The 21,881-nt window shown below is 34.7% G+C and overlaps 1 protein-coding gene across 2 annotated transcripts in view; it reads left to right on the forward strand.

Annotated features, from left to right (window-relative positions):
- The window catches only part of LOC110027872 (putative D-cysteine desulfhydrase 1, mitochondrial), a 68,357-nt gene that overhangs the window by 14,498 nt on the left and 31,978 nt on the right, over positions 1–21,881 (forward strand). For both annotated transcript variants that reach the window (XR_002294383.1, XM_020729490.1), the window contains exon 6: positions 12,819–12,911. Coding sequence is in view for 1 of the 2 variants with exons in the window: in XM_020729490.1 (XP_020585149.1) it covers positions 12,819–12,911 (93 nt within the window). In the remaining variant the exon portion in view is untranslated. The remainder of the gene's footprint in view (positions 1–12,818; positions 12,912–21,881) is intronic.

Raw genomic sequence — 21,881 nt, forward strand, 5'->3', positions numbered from 1 at the left:
CGCCCCGCCCAAAAAAAAATCTTTCTATTCCCTGTTCTAAACTCTCTTTGATTGCCTCCTATCCAAACTTTAATCATGCCACCAATGAATCATATTTTGTGTTGAATTTATAACTAGAACAACATAATATTATTGATAGGAGGGGTATTTAAACCAATTACAATGGACACAATAAAAGAAAAAAATAAAAAAGAATAAAACAAATATGAATGAAATAACTTGAATAAAACAAATAGGAAATAAATAACGAGTGAATAAAAGCTAATAATAAGCAATAACGGCTAGGAATTGTCGTTATAAATGTAATAATCCCCCTCAAGTTGAAGCATAGATATCTGTCATGTTCAACTTGGATTCGAAGTCATCGAACGAAGGATGAGGAAGATTATTAGTGAGGATGCTCGCTAGTTGACCACTAGAGGGCACAAAAGGAATGCAAATTTTCTGAAACTCAATTCTTTATCTAATGAAGTGTCTGTCAATCACCACATGCTTGGTACGATCATGCTGGACTGGATTGTTAGCAAGCTGATTGCGGTCATATTATCATAGAATAGTTGTAGCGAAACAGATGTTGGCATACAGGGTTCGCAAAGTATGATCCGTAACCAGAGAGCTTCACATATTCCCACGGACATGAACCGAAATTCAGCTTCAGCACTGCTTTGTGCAACTACAGATAATTTTTTGTTTTTTCACATGATAAGATTGCCCATACAAATTAGCAATCCCGAGTTGGAACATCGATCATGAACTGATCCGACCCAATCAAAATCTGTATAAACAGCAATGGACCGAGAGGTGACGGGAGAAAAACAAACCTGAACTTGGTGTACCTTTTAAATAGTTGAGAATCCGGTAGACAGCTTATCGATGGTGCTTATATGGGTCATGCATGAATTAACTCACTATACTAACTCATGACATATGTCAGGGTGAGTATGGACGCGGTAGATGAGTTTTCTTACAAGATGTTGGTAATGAGCCTTGTTGATAGACACAACATTAGGAATGTCAGATAATTTTTCATTGGGATCCATAGAAATAGCAATAGGTTTGCACAAAAGAAGATTGTTCTCTATCAAGAGATCAATCACGTATTTGCTCTGAGACAGGCAAATGCCACGTGATGACCGAGCAAATTCCATGCCTAAGAAGTACCAGAGAGATTTCAAGTCCTTCATTTAAAAGGACATAACAAGAATGTCTTTTAAGGACTCTAAGTTGAGAGATCGTTACCGTTAAACACAATATTGTCAACATAGACAATAAGAATAACTACTCGACCATTGGAGGAATGTCCGAAGAAGAGGCTGTGATCTGATTGATTTTGAGTAAAATAATGGCCCACTACCACCTTTGTGAACTCGCTAAACTAGGCCATTGGGGACTGCAGGGACTTTTGTTGCCTGCATACTTGCCCTCTAGTGGCAGTAAAGTCAAAGTCAGGAGGGAGAGAGATGTACACCTCTTCTGTAAGCCCTCCATTTAAGAATGCATTCTTGACATCTAGCTAGAATAAAGGTCAATTCAGATTCACAATAAGTGACAACAGGATCCGAATAGTGTTTAACTTAGCCATCAGCGTAAATATCTCCTTTTAGTCAAATTCATAGGTCTGTGAGTACCCTTTGATAACCAATCGTGCTTTGTTGCATTCAAAGGATCCATCAGAGTTGAACTTGGTGCTGAAAATCCATCAGTACCCTACAACTTTCTTACCTCGAGGAAGATCCATGATGTCTCACGTATGATTGTGCTGAAGGGCATTCATCCTCCATTACTGTCGTTTTTCAGGCTGGATTAAGAAGAGCAACTTCAATAGTATTAGGGATCTGATAGTCCATCAGTGCAGTAGCGAATGTCTGATTGCGTACCTTACTTAGAGAACTCACCTTCTTATTCAGAGGAGGGGTCGTGCTGAGTATGTCGCCTAGAGTGGAGTCAAGATTCTGTAAGAAGGTAACGAGCTCTAGAATAGGAGGATTGGGACGGGTGCGCCAATTGTAGACACGGACAGTGGGTGGAGAAAATGGTGCACTCAACGGAACAGAAGACTCCTCAGTGATAGGAACAATTGAGGGAACATCCTTAGGAGTAGGATAAGGGACAATGTCAAAAAACTCAAGCTCTCCCTTATTCGAGGCCAAGCTAGAAAAATAGGGAACACTTTCAAAGAAGGAGACATCAGTCTGCACTTAGATTTTGTATGTGGCAGGATTAAAGCACCCATGACTCTTTTGAGTTGCGGCGTACCGTAGAAAGATACATTTTATGTATCCGAGATCAAGTTTACTTCGAGTGGGGATAGTGCTCCGAACATAGATCATGCACCCAAAAAGCTTGGAATCTGGTGTGTAGAAAACCCGATTGGTAGGGAAGCATGACATTAGGACAACTAACGGAGTTAAAAACTTGTGAATTTTAGAGGGGATTATTTATGAAATGAGTGGGCCAAAATGACATTGTTCCAAAATCATTTTGGGACATTGAATTGAAACATGATCGAGTGAGCAACGTTGAGGAGGTGACAGTTTTTCCTTTTGGCTATCCCATTTTGTTGAGGAGTATCCATGCACGAGCTATGGTGAAGAATGTCATTACTTACCAAGAATTCACCTCAAAATAGAGTTGAAAAACTCACGGTCATTGTCGGTTTGAAGGACCTGAATAGGAGTTTTGAATTGAGTTAAAACAAATGTGTAGAAATTTTGGAAGGTGACAACAACTTCTAATTTGTCTTTTAAAATGTTGACCTATGTCATTCAAGTGTGTTTATCAATCAAGGTCAAGAACTATTATTTATTGGTGTAGCTAGAAGTGCGAGAAGGTCCCTATATCTGACTGTGAATGAGAGAAAAGAGAGCGGAAGTGTGTAAGTATGACGTGAATAATAGACCCGATAATGTTTGGTTAACTGTCATGTCTCACAATTGAAGTTTGAAAGATTTTTATTAAAAAACTTCAAAAGATAAAGATATTTAAATTTTGAAAACTAGGATGACCTAAACGACAATGCAACAACATAATGAGACATTCAATGATTTGAGATAAGCTACAACTCCTGAGTGACGTGTCCTCACTTCCTGTACTCTTCATTTAAAAGTAGTAGAGTCCAACTACCCTCTTAGCAGTTTTAATCATTATTTCCGAACAATGATCCTAAAAAACACAACCATTAGAAGAGAAACTAACAACATAATAAATATCATTTGTCGACTAGCTAATATATAACAAATTATATTGTAACAGAAGAACATGTAAAACAGACTGCAGAGTTAAACGGGTCGTTAATACAATCAATCTTTTACCAACAATAAAATTACAGGAATCATAGACAATTTTGATTGTATTTTTTCTAGTGCACGGAGAGTAAGTCGAGAAAACTTGTGAGCATCCAATCATATGATTCGTGACACTTGAATCAATAATCCATAGAATAGAGGAGGAATAAATGGAGGGTTATAGGTAGAGTACATTATCGGATGTGGGAGATTGATGGAGCCGCAGATACTTGATTGGCTCCAATGAGCTTGATCAATTGCTCTATCTGGTTTTTTAGGGATTCAGAGGATTTTAGGATCTTTCAGGTAGGAGTCAGTTGAGTCGTTGTAGGCTCGGATGTCTCCATGAACTCCTTGGTAGCAGAGGATTTGGCCGAAGGTGTTTATGCCGGCTTACCGTGAAGTTTCCAACGCTTGTCCCAGGTGTGATGGGTTTGTGACAGTAATCACAAGTGGAGTGACCTGTCCGAGATGACATAGATGAGGGTTGAGCACTATTTGAGATCAAGACGGACGATTCGGTTGAAGGAATACAAGCGTCGAGGAAAGGAAGGCTGGCGTGAGGGATGACCAATGGTGAAAAAAAAAGAACTTCTAGAATCAACAGTAAGGTATAAGGATAGCCGACAACTAAGAAAAAACAACTGCTTGGAAGGATGTGCAGGATAGCCTCACGTTATAATAAAAGGTAGGAAGGCATGTCGAAAGGCTGGCTTAGAGAAGCTACTGAGATCAACGGTTGGAAGGAAAAACAATCGGGTAGTAAGCTTCAGCGGCAGGAAGAGACATGGGCCGGCTGGAAGGGATGTCGGGATCAACGATAGTAAGGTTCATCGACATGAAGAGACATGGGTCGACTGTAAGGGTTGCATAGGTCAACTACCGGTGACAACCGACAAGAATTCTGCAGAAGAAGACCTGCAGGTGGCTGACGGCTAGGTTGGAACCTTCAGGGTTAGTGTCATGGCTCTGATACCATTTTGAATTTGTAACTAGAACAATATAATATTATTGATAGAAAGATGGGTATTGAAACCCAAAATGGACAAAATAAAGGAAAGAAATAAAAGCAGAAAAAAAAAGTAAGGAAATAAAGCAGAATAAAAAAAAATATGAAAGAAATAACGAGGGAATAAAAACTAATAATAAGTTATAATGGCTAGGAATTACCTTTATAAATCTTATATGTTGGAACTTACCCGGGAAGACATACGACAAGAAATTTGTTGGCTTCAACAAAGGCTTGCGGGGATTATTGATAGAACCCAAGGGAAAATTGCCCTCAATCGTGATATAGAGAATCAAATAGGAGAAATAGAAGAGAATTTAAATCCCTTTCATATGGAGGACTTTAGTGACGAGGATAGACCACGACACTTCGGAATTCATTATCACAGGAGTTCGAGAGAGGAGGCAACATATGAAAGATAGGGGTTTTGGACTGAAAATGGATCTATCGAAGTTCAAAGAAGGGATGGATCCAGATGAGTACAAAAAGGTGCTGAAAGACAGGAGGGTGAAGGATGCGTCTATCAAATTGAAAATAACGCTTCTTTGTATGTTATTGTATGTTAAAAATGTGCAGAGGCAAAGAAAGAGAAGGAATTAACAAGGTTACCAGATGGGAGAAGATGAGGAAGGAGATGCAGAGGTAATGCTTACCTCTTCACTACTGTCATGGTATATTTCTGAGGCTCCATCACCAACAATTGAGAGACCTATCAGTGGAGGAGTTCACGACACAGTTTGAGCAGCTTCATATGAAACGTAAGTTGATCGATCCAGAGAAATACTATAGCCAGATATTTAAGAGGTCTAAAGCCAATTATCAATAATCTTTTTCGACTGTAGCCTTATTGGTCACTGGGAGATGTCCAACCTTAGCATTGAAGGTATAGAGACAACATAAACAGAGCAGAAAACCACCACACTTCAAACAACCACTTGCACTTGGAGACATTAACAGGAGTGCACCTTAGGGAGTTGACAAGACTAGTCAAGATAAGGAAAGAGCCACTAAGGGTGAGAAGAAGCATGAGAAGAGTAGCACCCCCACTATAGTCCCAACCAGAAAATGCTTCTGGTTGCCTGATGAGCCTAGTGGGCCTTTATCGAGTGGGGTGCAATGGAGGAATTTGGTGAGGAGAAAGCAAAGGTGAAGAGTATCAGCTTCCTTCAGATGAAAGCGAGATGCTTGTGTTTTGACGAGTTCTTCAGTCAAAGACATCGAGGGAGCAACAGTGGCTTCGCCACAATATATTCTACACTTTTTGCAATGTAAAAGAAAAGGTATGCAACATCATCATCAATGGAGTTAGCATGAAGAACATCATGACTTGAAGATATTCCCAACCATATTCCCTGATATGGTTGAAAAAGAGAACAAGTTCAACATTGGCAAGAGGTGTCTCATGGATTTTTCGATTGAAAGTTAGCTGCATGATCAGGTTTGACGCGATGTGGTGCTCACGGACGCCTTCCACCTTTTCCTATGGAGATTGCGACAATATGATCATAAGACTCAACATGATGGGTACAAATACTTTTACTCATTCACCGAAGATGGAAAACGTATAACCGTTCTATTTTCTGTGGAGTTTGAGATTAAAGGTGTCCTTGCCAATGGAAAAGTATCGTGAGGATCCGTCTTGGTGATGATAGAGGACCCCGAGACAAAAGAGTTGATTGTAAACACAGGACATTTTGATTGACAGCTTACCGTCGAAGCTACCACAATTCGGGGAGATTTCGACTACTATCACTTCAAATCGGGTTGAACCAACCTTGAGTTGATTTTGGAGAATTCAACAGAAAACACTTTACACGAAATTCCTGTTCAGTTCAGTAGGGTATGAATGTTTGTTCGTAAATGAGAAAAACACCTTCGGTGCTTTGGGGGATAGTGCAGTCTCCAGTGGGATTCAAGTGCTTCTCGGACTACAGTCGAAGACCCCTCAACATTAGGAGATTATAACAGCTTTGTTATTTTCAACATATATATAGAAGTTTTGACAAATAAGTTCGGAGCTACCCTAATCCCAAGAGACTGTTGTTGGGCGTGCAAATAACGTCACGGGTGCGGCGTGGAGGGAGCCGTGGGCTTCTCCCACGATGTCCTTCATTTGAATCAAATTAGTCCAGACTTGAAAGGGCCGACCGACTCTCCCACGAGGAATTGGTGCATCCTTTCCATAAAAGGAATCCAATCCTATTAATCAATGGCTTCTATATGTGATTCCTGTTTTTAGTTTATAGTTTTTGCTTAAGATTTCTCTCGGGACAGTCTCCGACGTCCTGTGTTCCCCTCCTAGGGTTGTATCCAATGTTGAGAAGGTGCTCTGATTATAACTCGTCTCGAGGTGGTGTATATCATTTATTATTCTGCTTGTTACTGAACATGTTTATGGACATACTATTTTAATAAAGCATAAAAAAATATCTAAGCAATCATGTGTTTTATATGATCGTAAATTCAAATTGGATGGGGTTTTCTTTTATCAGGCCTTGGAAAGGAGATCAATATGCAGCTCAAAGTAACTCATGTTGAATATCGTTTTTAAGAATTTTCATAGCCGTTACAAAAGCTATGGTATTACTATTGATTCTTGATGCAACATACTAAAATTTTTGTGGTTGCTCCTACCTGCTTAAGATGCTAGGCATTGATCTATTATGCATATCTTTCATATGGTCAACTTATTTTTGTAACATACTTTTTTTCCTTATTGCCCACTAATGCATTCTAATGGTTTTCTATCATTTGACATTTTATTTTAAATAATAATCTGGTTATGTTTTTTTTATTACTCTTTATACTAGTCGATGACTCTTTTTTTAACAAAAATCAAGCCCATAATAGATCTTATTATAAAATTGAGTTACTCTTTGATATTAACATGATTCTTTGTGTATGACTCGGTCCTTTGTTTTATTTGTGCCAACTATCTCTGAGGGATCTTTCTCGTATGCAATTTTGTTGGGGTCTGATAGCTTAGAATTAATTAAGTTAGGATGCAGTTGGACATTATTAACATTTAATTTACTTTCCATATATATTTTTAAGAAGCTTCTAATATATAAAAGTGACTAAAAAACATCAAAGAATTTCATTCAAAAATCAAAATTTAAAATAATATCAATAATGTCTACAAACGTCTCAAATCAGAATATAATAGTGTATCACCATCCAAAAGAAAATGATACAAAAAAATTACAATTATATTACCTATCAGCAGTAGTTCTCATCTTATAAACTAAATCTTTTCTATCAGACATATCAACCTATTACTTTTTCTGAAAAAAATTATTGTTCAATCGTAAGTTTTAATGACTTAGTGACCAATTATAACCTTAATTCACATTAAATTCATATGCAAATATTATGTATGAATGATCAAAAGAGTTGTCGTTCATTACTTTATAAAACTGTAAGATTTCGTTTTAAATTTATCCACTCTTATTTCAATTGAAGTATTTACCTATTTTAACCTCTTTAAGAGTTATCATGATTACCGCCATGCTTGAAACTATCCTCAAAGTTTTTTTCCATAGGTATCCTAAAATATTTGCACCCAGAAGTGCACATTTACCGGTTTCATTTTTTTATCGTGCATGGTTGCATCGCATTCTCTGCCAGTACTATTTGGGGGCAATCCTGATTGACCTAAGTCTTTACATTTCATTTATTTTAATTACATTCATTTTAAGTCATTGAAATCACCATTTTTCCTTTTCAATTTTCACTTCATTCATTTCAATAATTCTTTCTTTCACAATATACCTTAGATTATAAAATCCAGTACATGAAGCAATAATGTAATTATTCATTAAGAAAAAAAGAAAAAAATTATTCATTTGCTTAAAGTTTTTTATAAAAGCTTATTCATTCACTTTACTTCCTTAATTACCACCTATATCAGTTAAACGTGCATATAATTATAAGAATTTCATTTAAAAAAGACTTAAATATATCTAATTTATTTAAAAATTTTTCTTTTAAATTGCTTTTGAATCGAAAATTCTTACTAGTTCTACTCATGAAATCTATCCAACGAAATATAATTAAAAATGACACATATAAATAAGTATATAAGTCCTTAGTTTAAAAGGTTTGGTTTGCTTTCTTCAATAAGATTTCTCTTTTTCTCCCTTACAATTCTATTTGATTTACCATCTAATATTCCTTCTTCAATATATGATTAAGTTAAACTTATTATCAATATTTAATAATTAAACGATTATTTCAATTCAAAAAATTAACATCATAAAATCCTAACTTATCTTTGTCTTTGGCCACATAAATTAGAGCTTGGCTCTCCACTTCACACCTATGATTCTTCCTCTCCCCTTGTATAAGAAGTTCGCATCTCCTTACTGCTACAAATTCGGGACTTAATAGCTTCGATCTTAGCACAATTAAACTTTGTAGTAACATTAATTAAATAAACTCACACTCGCATATCTATATTCTCATAAAATTTATTGAATAACTTAATGAAAATATTTAACTCACCTTTATATGTTTTGGTTTACACGAATGAGGCTTATACGCATGTGCCTTACCTTGGACTTCGACTTTCCTTCCTCTCAATAGAACCACACACTTCCTCCTCCTCCTCCTTCTCCTCCTCTGGCTATGGTTCGACCGCGAGGCTCGATTCTCTCCTTCTCTGCTCACACCTTCACGCCGAGTCATTCATCTTCCTTTGCATGCGAGCACAACGTCAAAGCCGTTCGAAATCCTTCCTTCCTCTTCGGTCAGGACTCAATCCAACACCACACACGCACGATGTCCCATCCTCCTTCCTCTTCCTCTGCACGCCAGCACGACGCCAAAGCTGTTTGTCCTCCTACGCTCACGAGGCTTCTCCTCCTTCGTCTAGGGCTCGACGTCTAATCTCAGGTAAGAGAGATGCACACGACAACTCTCTTGATATCTTTCCTCTCCTTCTTCAATATCGTTGCTTCCTTCTCCATCCTCTCATCTTCCTTCTCCTCAAAATGATTGGCTAGGGCACAACATCTCGCTCGTTAGGGGAAGTGTGAAAGATGCGTGCACTAAGCTTCTTGTGATGGGGGTGCTTCTCCTCTAACTAAAATCTATTTATTTATTGTTTAAAATTTCACTTATTACATCGTTATCCAACATAATTGCTTGCACAACTGCTCTGCACTATTTCTGCTTGTGATCGAGAGAATCCCACGCCTCTGCTCTGTTATGGTCACTTGAATGCAGCCTCTTATTTCACATTTGGTGAATTTTTGGTCCACCTCATTTTTTTCTTGCCATGCTCTCTCCTTTCATTTCCAATTGATGCTTTGCCTCCCGTCCCATTTTCCAACTTAAATCAATCTCCTTTGTTGTTGATGCTTCTACTTTTTTGTTTCCTCCCTTCTTTTGCCTTTCCCAGGGTTGAAGTTGAGATCCATATTAGGCCATCTCCCAATAACCCTAAGACCTCCCATTATCCAACATGCTCATGTTGTTGGTGTGCTAATCATTCATCCCCACCTACCAATCTTTTCTCCACTCTCTTCAATCGGGATGCAAACCCAACGTTCTTCCACATTAAAAGATAAATTTGCTCTTAGCTTTTCAGAAGATGAGATCATCGAGCATGTTAAATCTCTTTGCCTTTTCTATTATGAGTAAATTTTCTTTGGGTTGTTCTAATATGAAAATCATCTGTAACTTTTGTCAGATGTAAAATTGGTTGGCACCTAGTATGTTGGGCTTGTGGATTCTCATCTTATCATAATTAAGTTAACATCAGAAGCTAATTGCACTAGGCTTTTTCTTGATGAACCTATTATATTATTCCAACGCGTATGCTATATAGTCACTTCTCTTTGACTCTTCAGAGGAAACATTAATTACTATAATTTGGATATCTTTTTCTTGCCTTCGGCTTCATTATTTCAACCAATTATCATTGTATTCATTAAGATTAATATTTGGCAAACCCTTACAAGTAGATAATGCTATTGCTCATTTTTCAAAATCTTAGGTTGACCATATGCTAGTTGAGCTTGATCTTCTCATTTGGAAGAAATATGGATTGGCTCACTTGCTTGTGGATATTGGCAAAAAGTAGAATTTGAAAGCATCCCAGCCTATTGTTCATCCAGAAAAGTTTTTGTTATAGTTTTGCTGATTGCTTAAAGGCACATTTAGAATTAAGGAGTTAATTTCTCAAACACAAGTGGTCATTCCACAGGAGTAAAGTCAACCTAACATCAACTTGGAAGCAATTTAATCAGACTAAGTCTACAATTAGGATGTGGGATCAGCATTCTTTTAGTGTCGAAGATCTTTCTCCTCCTTGTCATGTAGTAGTAGCAGCTGCTTCTTCACCCCTTATCTTTTCATTAATCTAGATCCATTACTTACAACAGAGCTTCGAACTCCCTAAAGTTGTGATCACATTGATGATATTCATACCTTTTAATAGTATGCTTTAGATGGATTACTCACAGTATTGACTCGTTAGTGAGTAAAATGTTTTAGCTCATAGTTACCGGGCGACGCAGGAATGAAAAATATCTATCGTCATTCCCCTATCTTCGTTTGACTCCAAGGAGATAAATGATCTATTTTGTAATTTTCATGTATCTAATAATTTAGTTCATGTTCTTCATTTTTATGATTGGTGTAATTTTTTCTTTTTTTCTCTAGCAATTATTGTTAATTGCTCTTTTGTGCTTCTATCATTTGATTGCTATAAAATTCTGGTTTTATTAAAAAACTCATTAACAGCTTTACTAAAAAATAATAATAATAATTAAAATTTTTTGCTTGTCTTTGTTACATTACTCTTATAATTGTCTCATTAGCTTAGCTCGATTATAACTGTCATTATTTTTAGCTTCTTTGATGTCATGAGTTAAGAATTCCTCATCTTCAATCATTTAATATGCTATTCAGTCAGTCTTTGGAAACATATTATTTGGACCTAATGCTTTACGTTAATACTTCGTCAAATCTAAATATTTTTTATTTTTTGGATAATCCTAGATTATAACTTAAATTGGAGCACTTAAAAAAAAAAGAGGAAAAAAAGAGAGAGAAAAAGAAAAATAATCCTAATTATCTTCATTAAACCAAAGTGTAAGCCACAATCAACACGACCTCCACAATGTTTGAAGAACCTCAAGCTGCACCTTTAGGAATGACCAGTTATCTAACACACTGGAAAGAGGCGCACCTTAGTTAGGGAATGATATAGATAGGATACTGGACAATGATGATGACTCAGTGACAAGCAACATATCTAGTTTTTGTTGTTCCTAGCTGATGAAGGTTAATATAAATTGGATTTCTGGAGAGAAACGATTGAGATAATGAAAACCTTTCGAAAAGAGTAGAAAACTTAGCAATTGGTGAATGAACGGAAACAAACAAGCAAGTGCTTTAGTTGTTGCATGTGCTGTATGAGTTTGGAAGTAAGGCACTACGTTAATTTCTCAAATTCTCTAAACTCAACTTTTAAACTTTTAGGTTTAATAAATTCTATTAGAATAGGGAATTTTGGCTGATCTGCTTCAGTTTGAAGTTTGAATGAATTTTTCCTGGGGCAACATGCGTCATTTTGAATCTTGTTGTTTGATCTGATTGGAAAAGAGTTCACTGAGATTGTTCTAACCAACTAATCTGATATTATTCTAGAATCAACGAGTTTCTAGCAACATTGAATTGGCAGGGAATTCTTTCTAAACTCTCTCTGGGTTTGTTATTTTTTAGTCCTATTGAGATTCCTTTTTGGGTGAATTTGCTGTACAATGAGTTGTTTGTAGCAATATAATGTTTAGCATAAAACTGTGATAGCTGGGCCTAGTGGATTACATTTAAGAAACAGTAGTTTGGATTTATATATCAGGAGTTAATCAAGAGTTGTGCTGTCACATTTTCTATTTTCGTAATATACAGCTGATGATTTTACATTTTCCATTTTCTTGTCAGAGTATTTACTAGATTTCTAAAAGCTTGCTATATGATCCATTTGGGTAGTTAATTATGGGCATAGCAAGGTTCGGCTGATCAATTTAGGGACGCTCCCAACATATGCCACCTTAGTAGGCTTTTGCTTGCAGCAATTGCCGGAACAAATAGCAGTCTACTTGTGTCTCCCTCCTAGTATATGTTGCTGCTTGTGTGATATTAGATGCAGGTGCTTTCTGCATTTACCAACTACTACCCTTCACCAACCTCCATTCCCAACTATTGCCAACAGCCTACTCTTCTATGCTCTACCTTCCAACCAATTATTTCCTTCCCAAATCCAGTATTATAGACTCAGATTCCTCTTATATTGATTTTTTTTATTCCCCTTATTGAGTTTTGTCTGCCAACCATAGCTAAAAATGGACTAAATTTGTCGAGCAAAAAATATTCAGAGTTGATGTTTTTTTCAGCATATTAATTGTGATGGTCTTATGTCCTATTCATCATATTCTTTCAAGATTTTTTAGTATTACATGGCTTGTTTGTAGTGTCAATGTTATCCGTTGATGATTTATTGGTTCTCTTTCTTTCAGGGGCTACATTGAAGCAATACGGGAGATAGAACAACAAACTAAGTGCAGTTTTGGTGGAGTTCATTTTGATGACATTGTTGTTGCGTGCGGCAGGTTATACTCTGTTATTTCGGAGCAGATTTTATAGTAAAATGATACCATCTTTACTCCTATAGCAAGCATCTTCTTGTTGCATTTGTCCTTTCGAAAGTTAGAACAAGTTGAAGCAAATTGTAGTTGCAAAGTAAAAGGCAAACATTTTTTTTCCTCTTTGAAATAAACAAGATTCTAGACAAACGCCGCAGCTTAAGAATATTATTAGTGTTAAAAAAACCAAATATCATATTGTTGACTTTAAAAGATTTTTAGTAATTATTAATATTATTAACAAAGATTAATTAAGCTTAATTAATATAAAGTTCCTGTATGCATGTCCCACTAGATGCCATAACTGTTCACGCTTTTGAAGTTCAAAGTACAAAAAGTCGAACGATGGTGTCACAATTGGGCGTGATAACTTAGCATTTAATTAAGTTAGGAACCACGGTTGGATGATATTAACTTTTAATTTACTTTCCATAGATTTTTATGACTTCTAATATATAAAAAAGCCACTATAAAATTATGAAGTACACTATATAGGAATTAAAACATCTAGAAAGAACGACAAAATCTACAGACAATCTTTCATTAAACATATAACATCTCACTACCCAGGAGAAAATAGTACAAAAGGAAAAGTGCAATCAAATCACAACATAATACCTTTCAGCTGTAGTCCCTTTTTATAAATTACATTTCTCATGTCAGACATATCAATGTACAATTTTTCCTAAAAGAAATAATTAAAATCAATAGTAAGTTTTCATGACTTAGTGAACAATTACAATCTTATTATGCATAAAATTCATATAGAAATGCTATGCATAAATAACCAAAAAAATGTAGTTCATTACTTAATAAAATTGTAAGCTTTCATTTTAAATTGAACCCTTCCCATTTGAGCTTAAGCAATTACCATTTTTATCCTCTTTAAAAAGTTGTATAAGGATTGCCGTCATACTTGATATTTTTAAAATTGTATTCATAGGTACCCTTAAAAATTTGCACCCGCACCCGAAGGTACACCTTTACTATTTACATTTTTTTTTTCATGCACGCGTACATCGTATTTTCTGTCAGTACCAGTTGAGAGTAATTAAGATTGATGTAAACATTTACATTTCATTTAAGATTATTTAAACCACTATTTTTCTTTTTTTATTTTCACTTTATTCATTTCAATATTTCCTTATTTCACATGTCTCTGATTATAAAAGCAGATATATAAATCAATAATGCAATTTTCTATTTAAAAAACTATAATTTAATACATACAATAAAATAATTACTCACATTAACCTTTAAGCGAACTCCGTAAAGTTTATGTCTCTACTTCACTATATCATCAATCTTTTACCAATCTAAAAAGGAATAGCCTTCTTCCACACATCCTAATTGAATAAAATTTAATAATATTCATTTAACTAATTATATCATTTATTCTAATAACAATAATAACATTAACAATTACCTTATCATCTTCTTGGATGGATCTCCCTCCAAGCTGAAATTTATATATCTCGAGTCCTGATTCAATCAAACTGTCTATTAACATTAATCAAGTACACAACATTTTAAAATTCATTAAATTACCTAATAAAACCCTAATATACCTTTCTCTTCAGCCTCATGATTAGAGATTCGACTCTGCCTCTCACGTGCAAGCCGCCTACATCCTCTTTTAAATGCATGTAAGGCTAAACTTCCCCTTCTCTTCCTTCGATCTCAGCTCGACTTAGCACAACACACGTGCCTTTTTCTTCTTTCTCCTCTACCTCGACATGTGAGTCTAGACTCCCACCCGTACGCACGAGCCTTCTCCTCCTTTTCCTCTGCACGCGAGCACATAGAGTCTCTTCTCCTTTGCTAGGGCTCGAGTTCTATTTCCTCTGCACGCGAGCACGTAGAGTGTCCTTCTTTCAGTTAGGGCACGACGTCGCCTTCTCCTTCGGCTAAGCAAGCTTTGAAGACTCCCATGCCCGCAATCAGCGACATCTTTCCTTCTCTATCTTCTTCCTCTTTTTTCCTTTTTCCATCTTATTTTTTCTTTCCCACTCTGTATCTTCTTGTTTTTTCTCTCACTCTCTCTGTCGATTCGTTCGAAGAGGTTATACGACTATTATGTCAAAATTGTAGAGATGCCCATATTTGATTATTATATTATTATTATTATTAGGATTTATATTTATTAATATTTATTTATTTTATTTATTTAACGGACAACTATTACAATCTTTTTTGAAAACATTCAATACAAAAATATACCTCAAATGAAAAGATATGGACATCTTTCTTGCATATGGGAAATTGTATCCCAAGTACCATCATTCTCCGATCTATGCTTTAATAAAATCTTCACAAATGACATTTCTCTATTATGAAGCTTCTTAACATCATATTCCAAAATCCTTTGGCTATTTTATATAACATAATAATCAGATTGTATATCTATTGAGTCTGCTATCACCCACTATACTTTCAAAATGAAGAAATGTAAAATATATTATGCACTCCTTGCATATGAGCTGATAGAGCTAATCTGTACGTCACATTTCCAATCTTTTCCACAATTTCATAGTGGCCTAAATATGTGAGACCCAATTTTTCTCTTTCCAAATTTTTGCACTCTTAAAGTGACTGACTTTGATAAATACAAGTTCTTCAATTTTAAACTCCACTATTCTATGCTCAACACCATAATATTTATGTTTATCTTGTACCACTCTTAATCTGTCTCTAATCAGCTTAATATTTTCAATAATATCATCAACTAAGCCAGATCCAATAAACTTTCTTTCATTGCTTCAGCAAAACATATTGGTGTTTTGCACTTTCTTCCATACAAGCTTCATATAGAGTCATCTCAATGTTAGCCTGATAAGCGTTATTGTAATTAAATGTTATTAAAGGTATATATGATTTCCATCTTTCACTAAAGTCAAGAACACAACCTTAGTAGATCCTCTAAAGTTTGAATTGTTCTTTCTGACTAACCATCTATCTGAAGGTGAAAAGTTGTATTAAAAGTCAATCTGATGCCCAACGGTTCTTGAATCTTCTTCCACAATCTGGAAGTAAATCTTTCTTCTCTGTCGGAGACAATAGACTTTAACATTCTATGCAATCTCACAATTTGATCCACATATAATTTGGCTAATCACTCAACTGGATACGCTTGTCTAATGTGCAAAAAAAGGGAAAACTTAGACAATCTGTCAACAATTTACCCAAATAACATCACGATTTTGTCGTGACCTAGACAATCCAATCACAAAATTCATAGCAATCTCCTCCATTTTTTACCTTAGAATCGGTAAAGGCTATAACGGACCTCAAGGATACTGATGTTTTGCTACACTAACTGACCTGAAGATACTTAGCTACAAATTTTGCCACTCTCCTCTTCAATCCCAGCCCCTAAAGTGTCTCCTTGAGATTTTAATACATTTTATTACTCCCTAGGTGAATAATATAGCCAAATAAATTTGTCTTATCTAGAATTTTTCATCTCCAATTACCAACATCTGGAAAATAAACCATGCTTTTATATTTCAATAAATCATTCTGATCTAGCACATACTTCTCCAAAATGCCTGCCTTACACTACTCTAGTATTTTTATCTCTGGCTAATGAATCATCGATCTTGCATTTTAAATTGGACTGCACTGTCAACTTATTTAATTGAACTATACCATCATCACTGTAATTCATTAAAAATAGTTTTAGTTTCTCCAAATCTCTAAGTGATTGCTTCTGCTGAGTAAATAAACAATAAACAATTCAAATTACTTGTTTCTTACTCAATGCATTTGCCTCCACATTTATCTTTCTCGGATAGTACTGAATATCTAAATCATAATATTTAATGAGCTCCAACCATCTGCTCTTCCTCAAATTTATTTTTTTCCGAGTGAATATATACTTTAAACTCTGATGATCTGTAAATACCTTACATCTGACTCCATATAGATAATATCTCCATATCCTAAGTGCAAACACAATCGCCGTAAGCTCCAAATCATGTGTGGAAAAATTTCTTTCACAATTCTTAAATTGCTTTAAAGCATAGGCAGTGACCTTTCTATGCTATATAAATATACAAACATAAACCTTTTAAAGATGTATCACTGAAAATATGAATCTCAACTGATCCTAAAATAGTAGCCAACATTGAAGCAGTCATCAGGGAAGAATTCAGATTCTGAAAAGACTCTTCAAAATGATCAGTCCTATCAAACTTCACTGCCTTCTGAGTCAATCTAGACAATGACAAAATTCATCTACAAATTTCTTGTAATAATTAGTTAAACTTAGAAAACTTTTGACCTCATTTATAGTAGTTTGTTTTAGCTAATCTGCATCACCTTGATTTTATCATAATCCACAAAGATATCATTTCCACTGACAATATGCCTAAGAAAAACTACACTTTTAAGCCAAAATTCATTTTTAAAAAATTTGGCATATAATATATTCTTTTTAAAACTTGTAAAACATGTAAATGATCTGTATGGTTGGCTTCATCACTACAATACACTATAATATCGCCTATAAAAACAATCACAAAAGTATCCAAAAACTTTTTGAAGAGCCTGTTAATCAGATCCATGAAAAATGTTAGATTATTAGTCAGTGCAAATGACATCCAAATTCATAGTGCTCATATCTAGTCCTTGAAGTCGTCTTTGACATATCTTATTCTTTAATCCTCAACTGGTGATAACCCTGGCCGTAGATTAATATTTGAAAATATATAGGCTCCTTCCAATTGATCAAGCAGGTCATCAATTATCCGTAGTGGATATTTGTTTTTAATTGTGAACTTATTCAATTACTTGTAGTCAATGTATGTTCTAAAGCTCTTATCCTTCTTCACGAATAATATTGGAGCTCCTCAATGTGAGTTGCTAGGTTTGATGAACCCCTTATCTAGCAATTACTGCAATTAACTTTTCAAATCCTACAACTTTTACTTGTGATTCTGTCGAGTGCCTTGAATACAGGCTCAGAATCTGTGAAGAGCTCAATAGTAAAATCAATCTCTCGCACTGGTGGTTACCCTAATAAATCATCAAGAAAATTTTTTGGATATTCTTTTACCATTATAGTATCACCCAATATGTTTACTTAGAGATATTTGTTATTCGAGCAAAAAAAAATTTGATTTTCACAATTCAACAATTTCAAAGTTTTCAAACAAATAATTATCGTGGATGTCAATCCTTCATCACTACAAAATTTAAAATTTGCTTCTTCAGGTACATTTATTTTGATAATCAATTGTGACAGTTTTTAGACAAAACAATCAATGTCTAAGTCACTTCAAACTTCACTAAGGGTAACACAGTCAATTGTGCATTAAAATTATTTCCATTAATTATAAGCTCAACTTCACATAACTGATGGACCTCCATAAAAGTAGTATTTAACATTCCAAACAATAATATCACAAACATTAAGCTATTATTCAATTTTATCACTTTAATCATCTCCTCAATCATAAAAGAATGTGATACTTCTGAATCAAATAATAACCTTATTAGCCTATTCTAAAGAACAATATAGCTATCATTAAAAGCATTGCATTGAACATAGGGTTTACTTATTAATATATTTTAGTTCCAATATTGTGTTATTAAGGACATAACGTGAATTCTATTATGATTAAACGTGCACTTGGTTAAATATCTCAAATGTTAAGCATACCTTCAATAAATTCAGGGAGTTCTTATCTTTCTGCTGTGAAAATGCATGAAAGCTTAGATGGATATTCTGTTGGGCCTGAACAGAATTTGACACTGATCATGAATATTCAACCGCCCTCGACTTGCCAAAACTCCTCTAAGGTAGTGTAGTATTGCCCCTAGAATCAACTAGGGCCATCTGTCCTGTTTTAGAGCAAACCCTCGTCATATTTCCTAATTTGTGGCACTAAAAAACAAGTGTTGGATCCTGAAAGACACTTTTGTGTGACCTCTCACACTTGTCACATTCTGATTTCAATTTGGCTGCCCACACTACTGGATTTGGCTTCTTAGCACTTGTATTTTCTGACTGGAAGGACTGCCTTCCTTTAGAGCCCTGATGAGACCTGAATCCCTCTGAATTTCTTCTCTTCTGAAAGTCCATCCTTCTTTGAATAGCTTCTAAATCCAGCTAAATCATTTTGGCCCTCTCCACCAAAATAGAATAATCATCGATCCTAAGAGAAATCAGTGGCTTTCTAATCACAACCTTCAGCCCATGCAAAAATCAGTGGCACTTCTCTGCATTTGTAATTAGTTGAGGCACATACCTTAAAAACATATTAAATTCAACTTTATACTGCATGATAGATCAATCTTGCTTCAATGGTTTAATGAATTTATCTTCCATTTGCCTTGTAGTTGAAAGTGACTCAAACCAGTCTTTAAAAGTGTCGTGAACTTATTCCACTATATTATGTGGCCGACGCTACCCATAATTTCTCCTGCAACGGACCTCGCCACCATCTCTCCGCTTCTTCTAAGGCAAAAGTGGCTAATGTAACCATTCTCTTTAGAGAACAAAACAACCCATCTAATATTTTTTTCCACTCATAACAGTTAGTTCTCAACATCCATCGGACTTCCTTTAGAAAAGAGAGGTGGCCTCATTTACTGAAATAACATCAAATACTTGTCCATCGAGTCTCGTACACTAGAACTTGCTTGAGTATGAGAGTTACTAATCGCTCAAATCACTGCAGTTATCATCTCAACAAAAAGTACCTACATTAACAATAATTTGTGGATATGCATCAAATTCTATCATATTATCTCTAACGTTTTCCCCTTGATTTTTTATATTTCTGAAATAACATAAGAAATATTATAATTAGACATATTTAACATTTCATTAATATATTTATGAATTAATTTCATCAACTTAGTGATTTTTTATTGTGATCCAGCCTAATTTCTATGATACAACTTTTATTGCGATTCGACCTGATAGCTTTGCATTAACTAAGTTTGGAAGTGCAGTTGGACGGTATCAACATTTCATTTATTTTACATTGATTTTTATGACTTCCAATATGAAAAAAATTAAGAAACCACAAATTACATTATATGAAAACAAAACATTCAGAAATAGCAACAAAATCTGCAAATAACCTCTCATTTAACATATAGCAGCATCTCACTCCCACTATTCTTGCCTCTTCTTTCCATGTAGCGTTGGCCTCCACACATAAATTTCAACTTCGGGAGCAATGGGACACTGTTCAGTTTGGTAGACTGTTGCTAAATCCTTTCTAGTGACGCCCCCCCCCCCTCTTTTGCGTTGATTTAAAATTAAGGTAGATGGAGCCCTTCTCTCATTTTATTTGGGTGCCATTGGCATTGTTATTCGGGATGAAAATAGTGATCTTGTTTTTGCAGCGGGCCGACCCATGGATCATTTGGATTCGGCTTGTGTGGACCTTGCCAACCATACCTTCTATTCACCACTATTTAGAGCCATGGATGCTTAAAGTTAACATAATTATTATTGAAAAAGAAAATTTTAATATCATATCTTCACTGCAATAAACCAAAGATGCCAACACTTGGAAGATACAACCATAAGGTTTGGAGGACTTCTCCTTTTTGTCTTTTTTCAAGCAAGTCTTAATTAAACATATAGATAAGACTAAGAATATAGTAGCCCATACTTATGCTCAAAATGCTATACATGGTATTTTTTTTGTTAGGAATGTGGATAGTTCACATTTTCTTTTTTCTTTCATCTCTTTTGATCGTGCCCATATTTGTAGGGCCGACCCCTTTTGTACGTTTTTGTAATCTTTTGATATTTTAATGCAAATGCACACTTTTAAGGAAAAAAACGATGCACAAAAAAAACTACATTCATGTCACAACATAATAGTTATCAGTTGTAGTTTTTATGTAAACTAAAACTCTCTTGTCAAACATATCAATCTACAATTTTTCTTAAATAAAATAATTGAATTTAACAATAAGTTTTCACGATAGTGAGCAATTATAATCATATTATGCATTAAATTCATATGCAGATGTTATGTTTGAATGACAAAAAAAAATACAGTTCATTACTCAATCAATTGTAAGCTTTCATTTTAAATTTAATTTTTCTCATTTCGATTGAAGTACTTGTCCTTTTAATCTCTTTAAAAAGTTATATCAGGACTAACCTCATTTCTGAAGGTATCCTCAAAATTATACTCGTAGGAACCCTGAAATATTTGCTCACGAGTAATTGTTTTCCCTGTCAGTACCATCTAGGGGTAATCTTAATTTACTTAGGGTTTGTTTGGTTGTATGTAAAAAAAAAAAGTTCAGAGTAAAAGAGAATGCAGTGTTTTATGTCTCTATTGGCAGTTTGGTTGTCTTTAAAGTAAATACAGGGGAATTATTTTTTTTATTTGGTTTTAAGCATGTAAAGTAAAATAAAAAGTTTTGTATTCAAGTTACAGGAGCTTGTTTGGTTGTCCGTAAAATAAATACAAATAAATTACTTATTATATTTATTTAAAAAATTATTATAAAATACATGTGCCTTTACATTTCATCTCTTTTAATTACTCCATTTAAGATCATTGAAACCACTATTTTCCTTTTTTTCATTTTAGTAATTATTTAATTCACAACATGTCTCTGATTATAACAACAGATATATGAATCAATAATGTAGTTTTTTATTTAATAAAACCTTAATTTAGTATATATAATATAATAATTACTCACTTTAATTATTAAGTGACCTCTATAAAGTTTATACCTCCACTTCACTATATCATCGAACTTTTACCAATCTCAAAATGAATATCGTCTTCTACACTTCCTAATTGAATAAAATTCTATTTGTATAGATATGGTAGAGGGGCATATCCAATTTTTCTTCGTCCATCAGTTCCCAGTCGTTCAGCGCGGAGTAGAGCAGTTTGGTAGCTCGCAAGGCTTTAAAAATACTAAGTTAACTAATTACATCATTTATTT

This window comes from Phalaenopsis equestris, unplaced genomic scaffold (genome assembly GCF_001263595.1).
Source record: "Phalaenopsis equestris unplaced genomic scaffold, ASM126359v1 Scaffold000458, whole genome shotgun sequence".
In the NCBI taxonomy this organism is placed as follows: domain Eukaryota; kingdom Viridiplantae; phylum Streptophyta; class Magnoliopsida; order Asparagales; family Orchidaceae; genus Phalaenopsis; species Phalaenopsis equestris.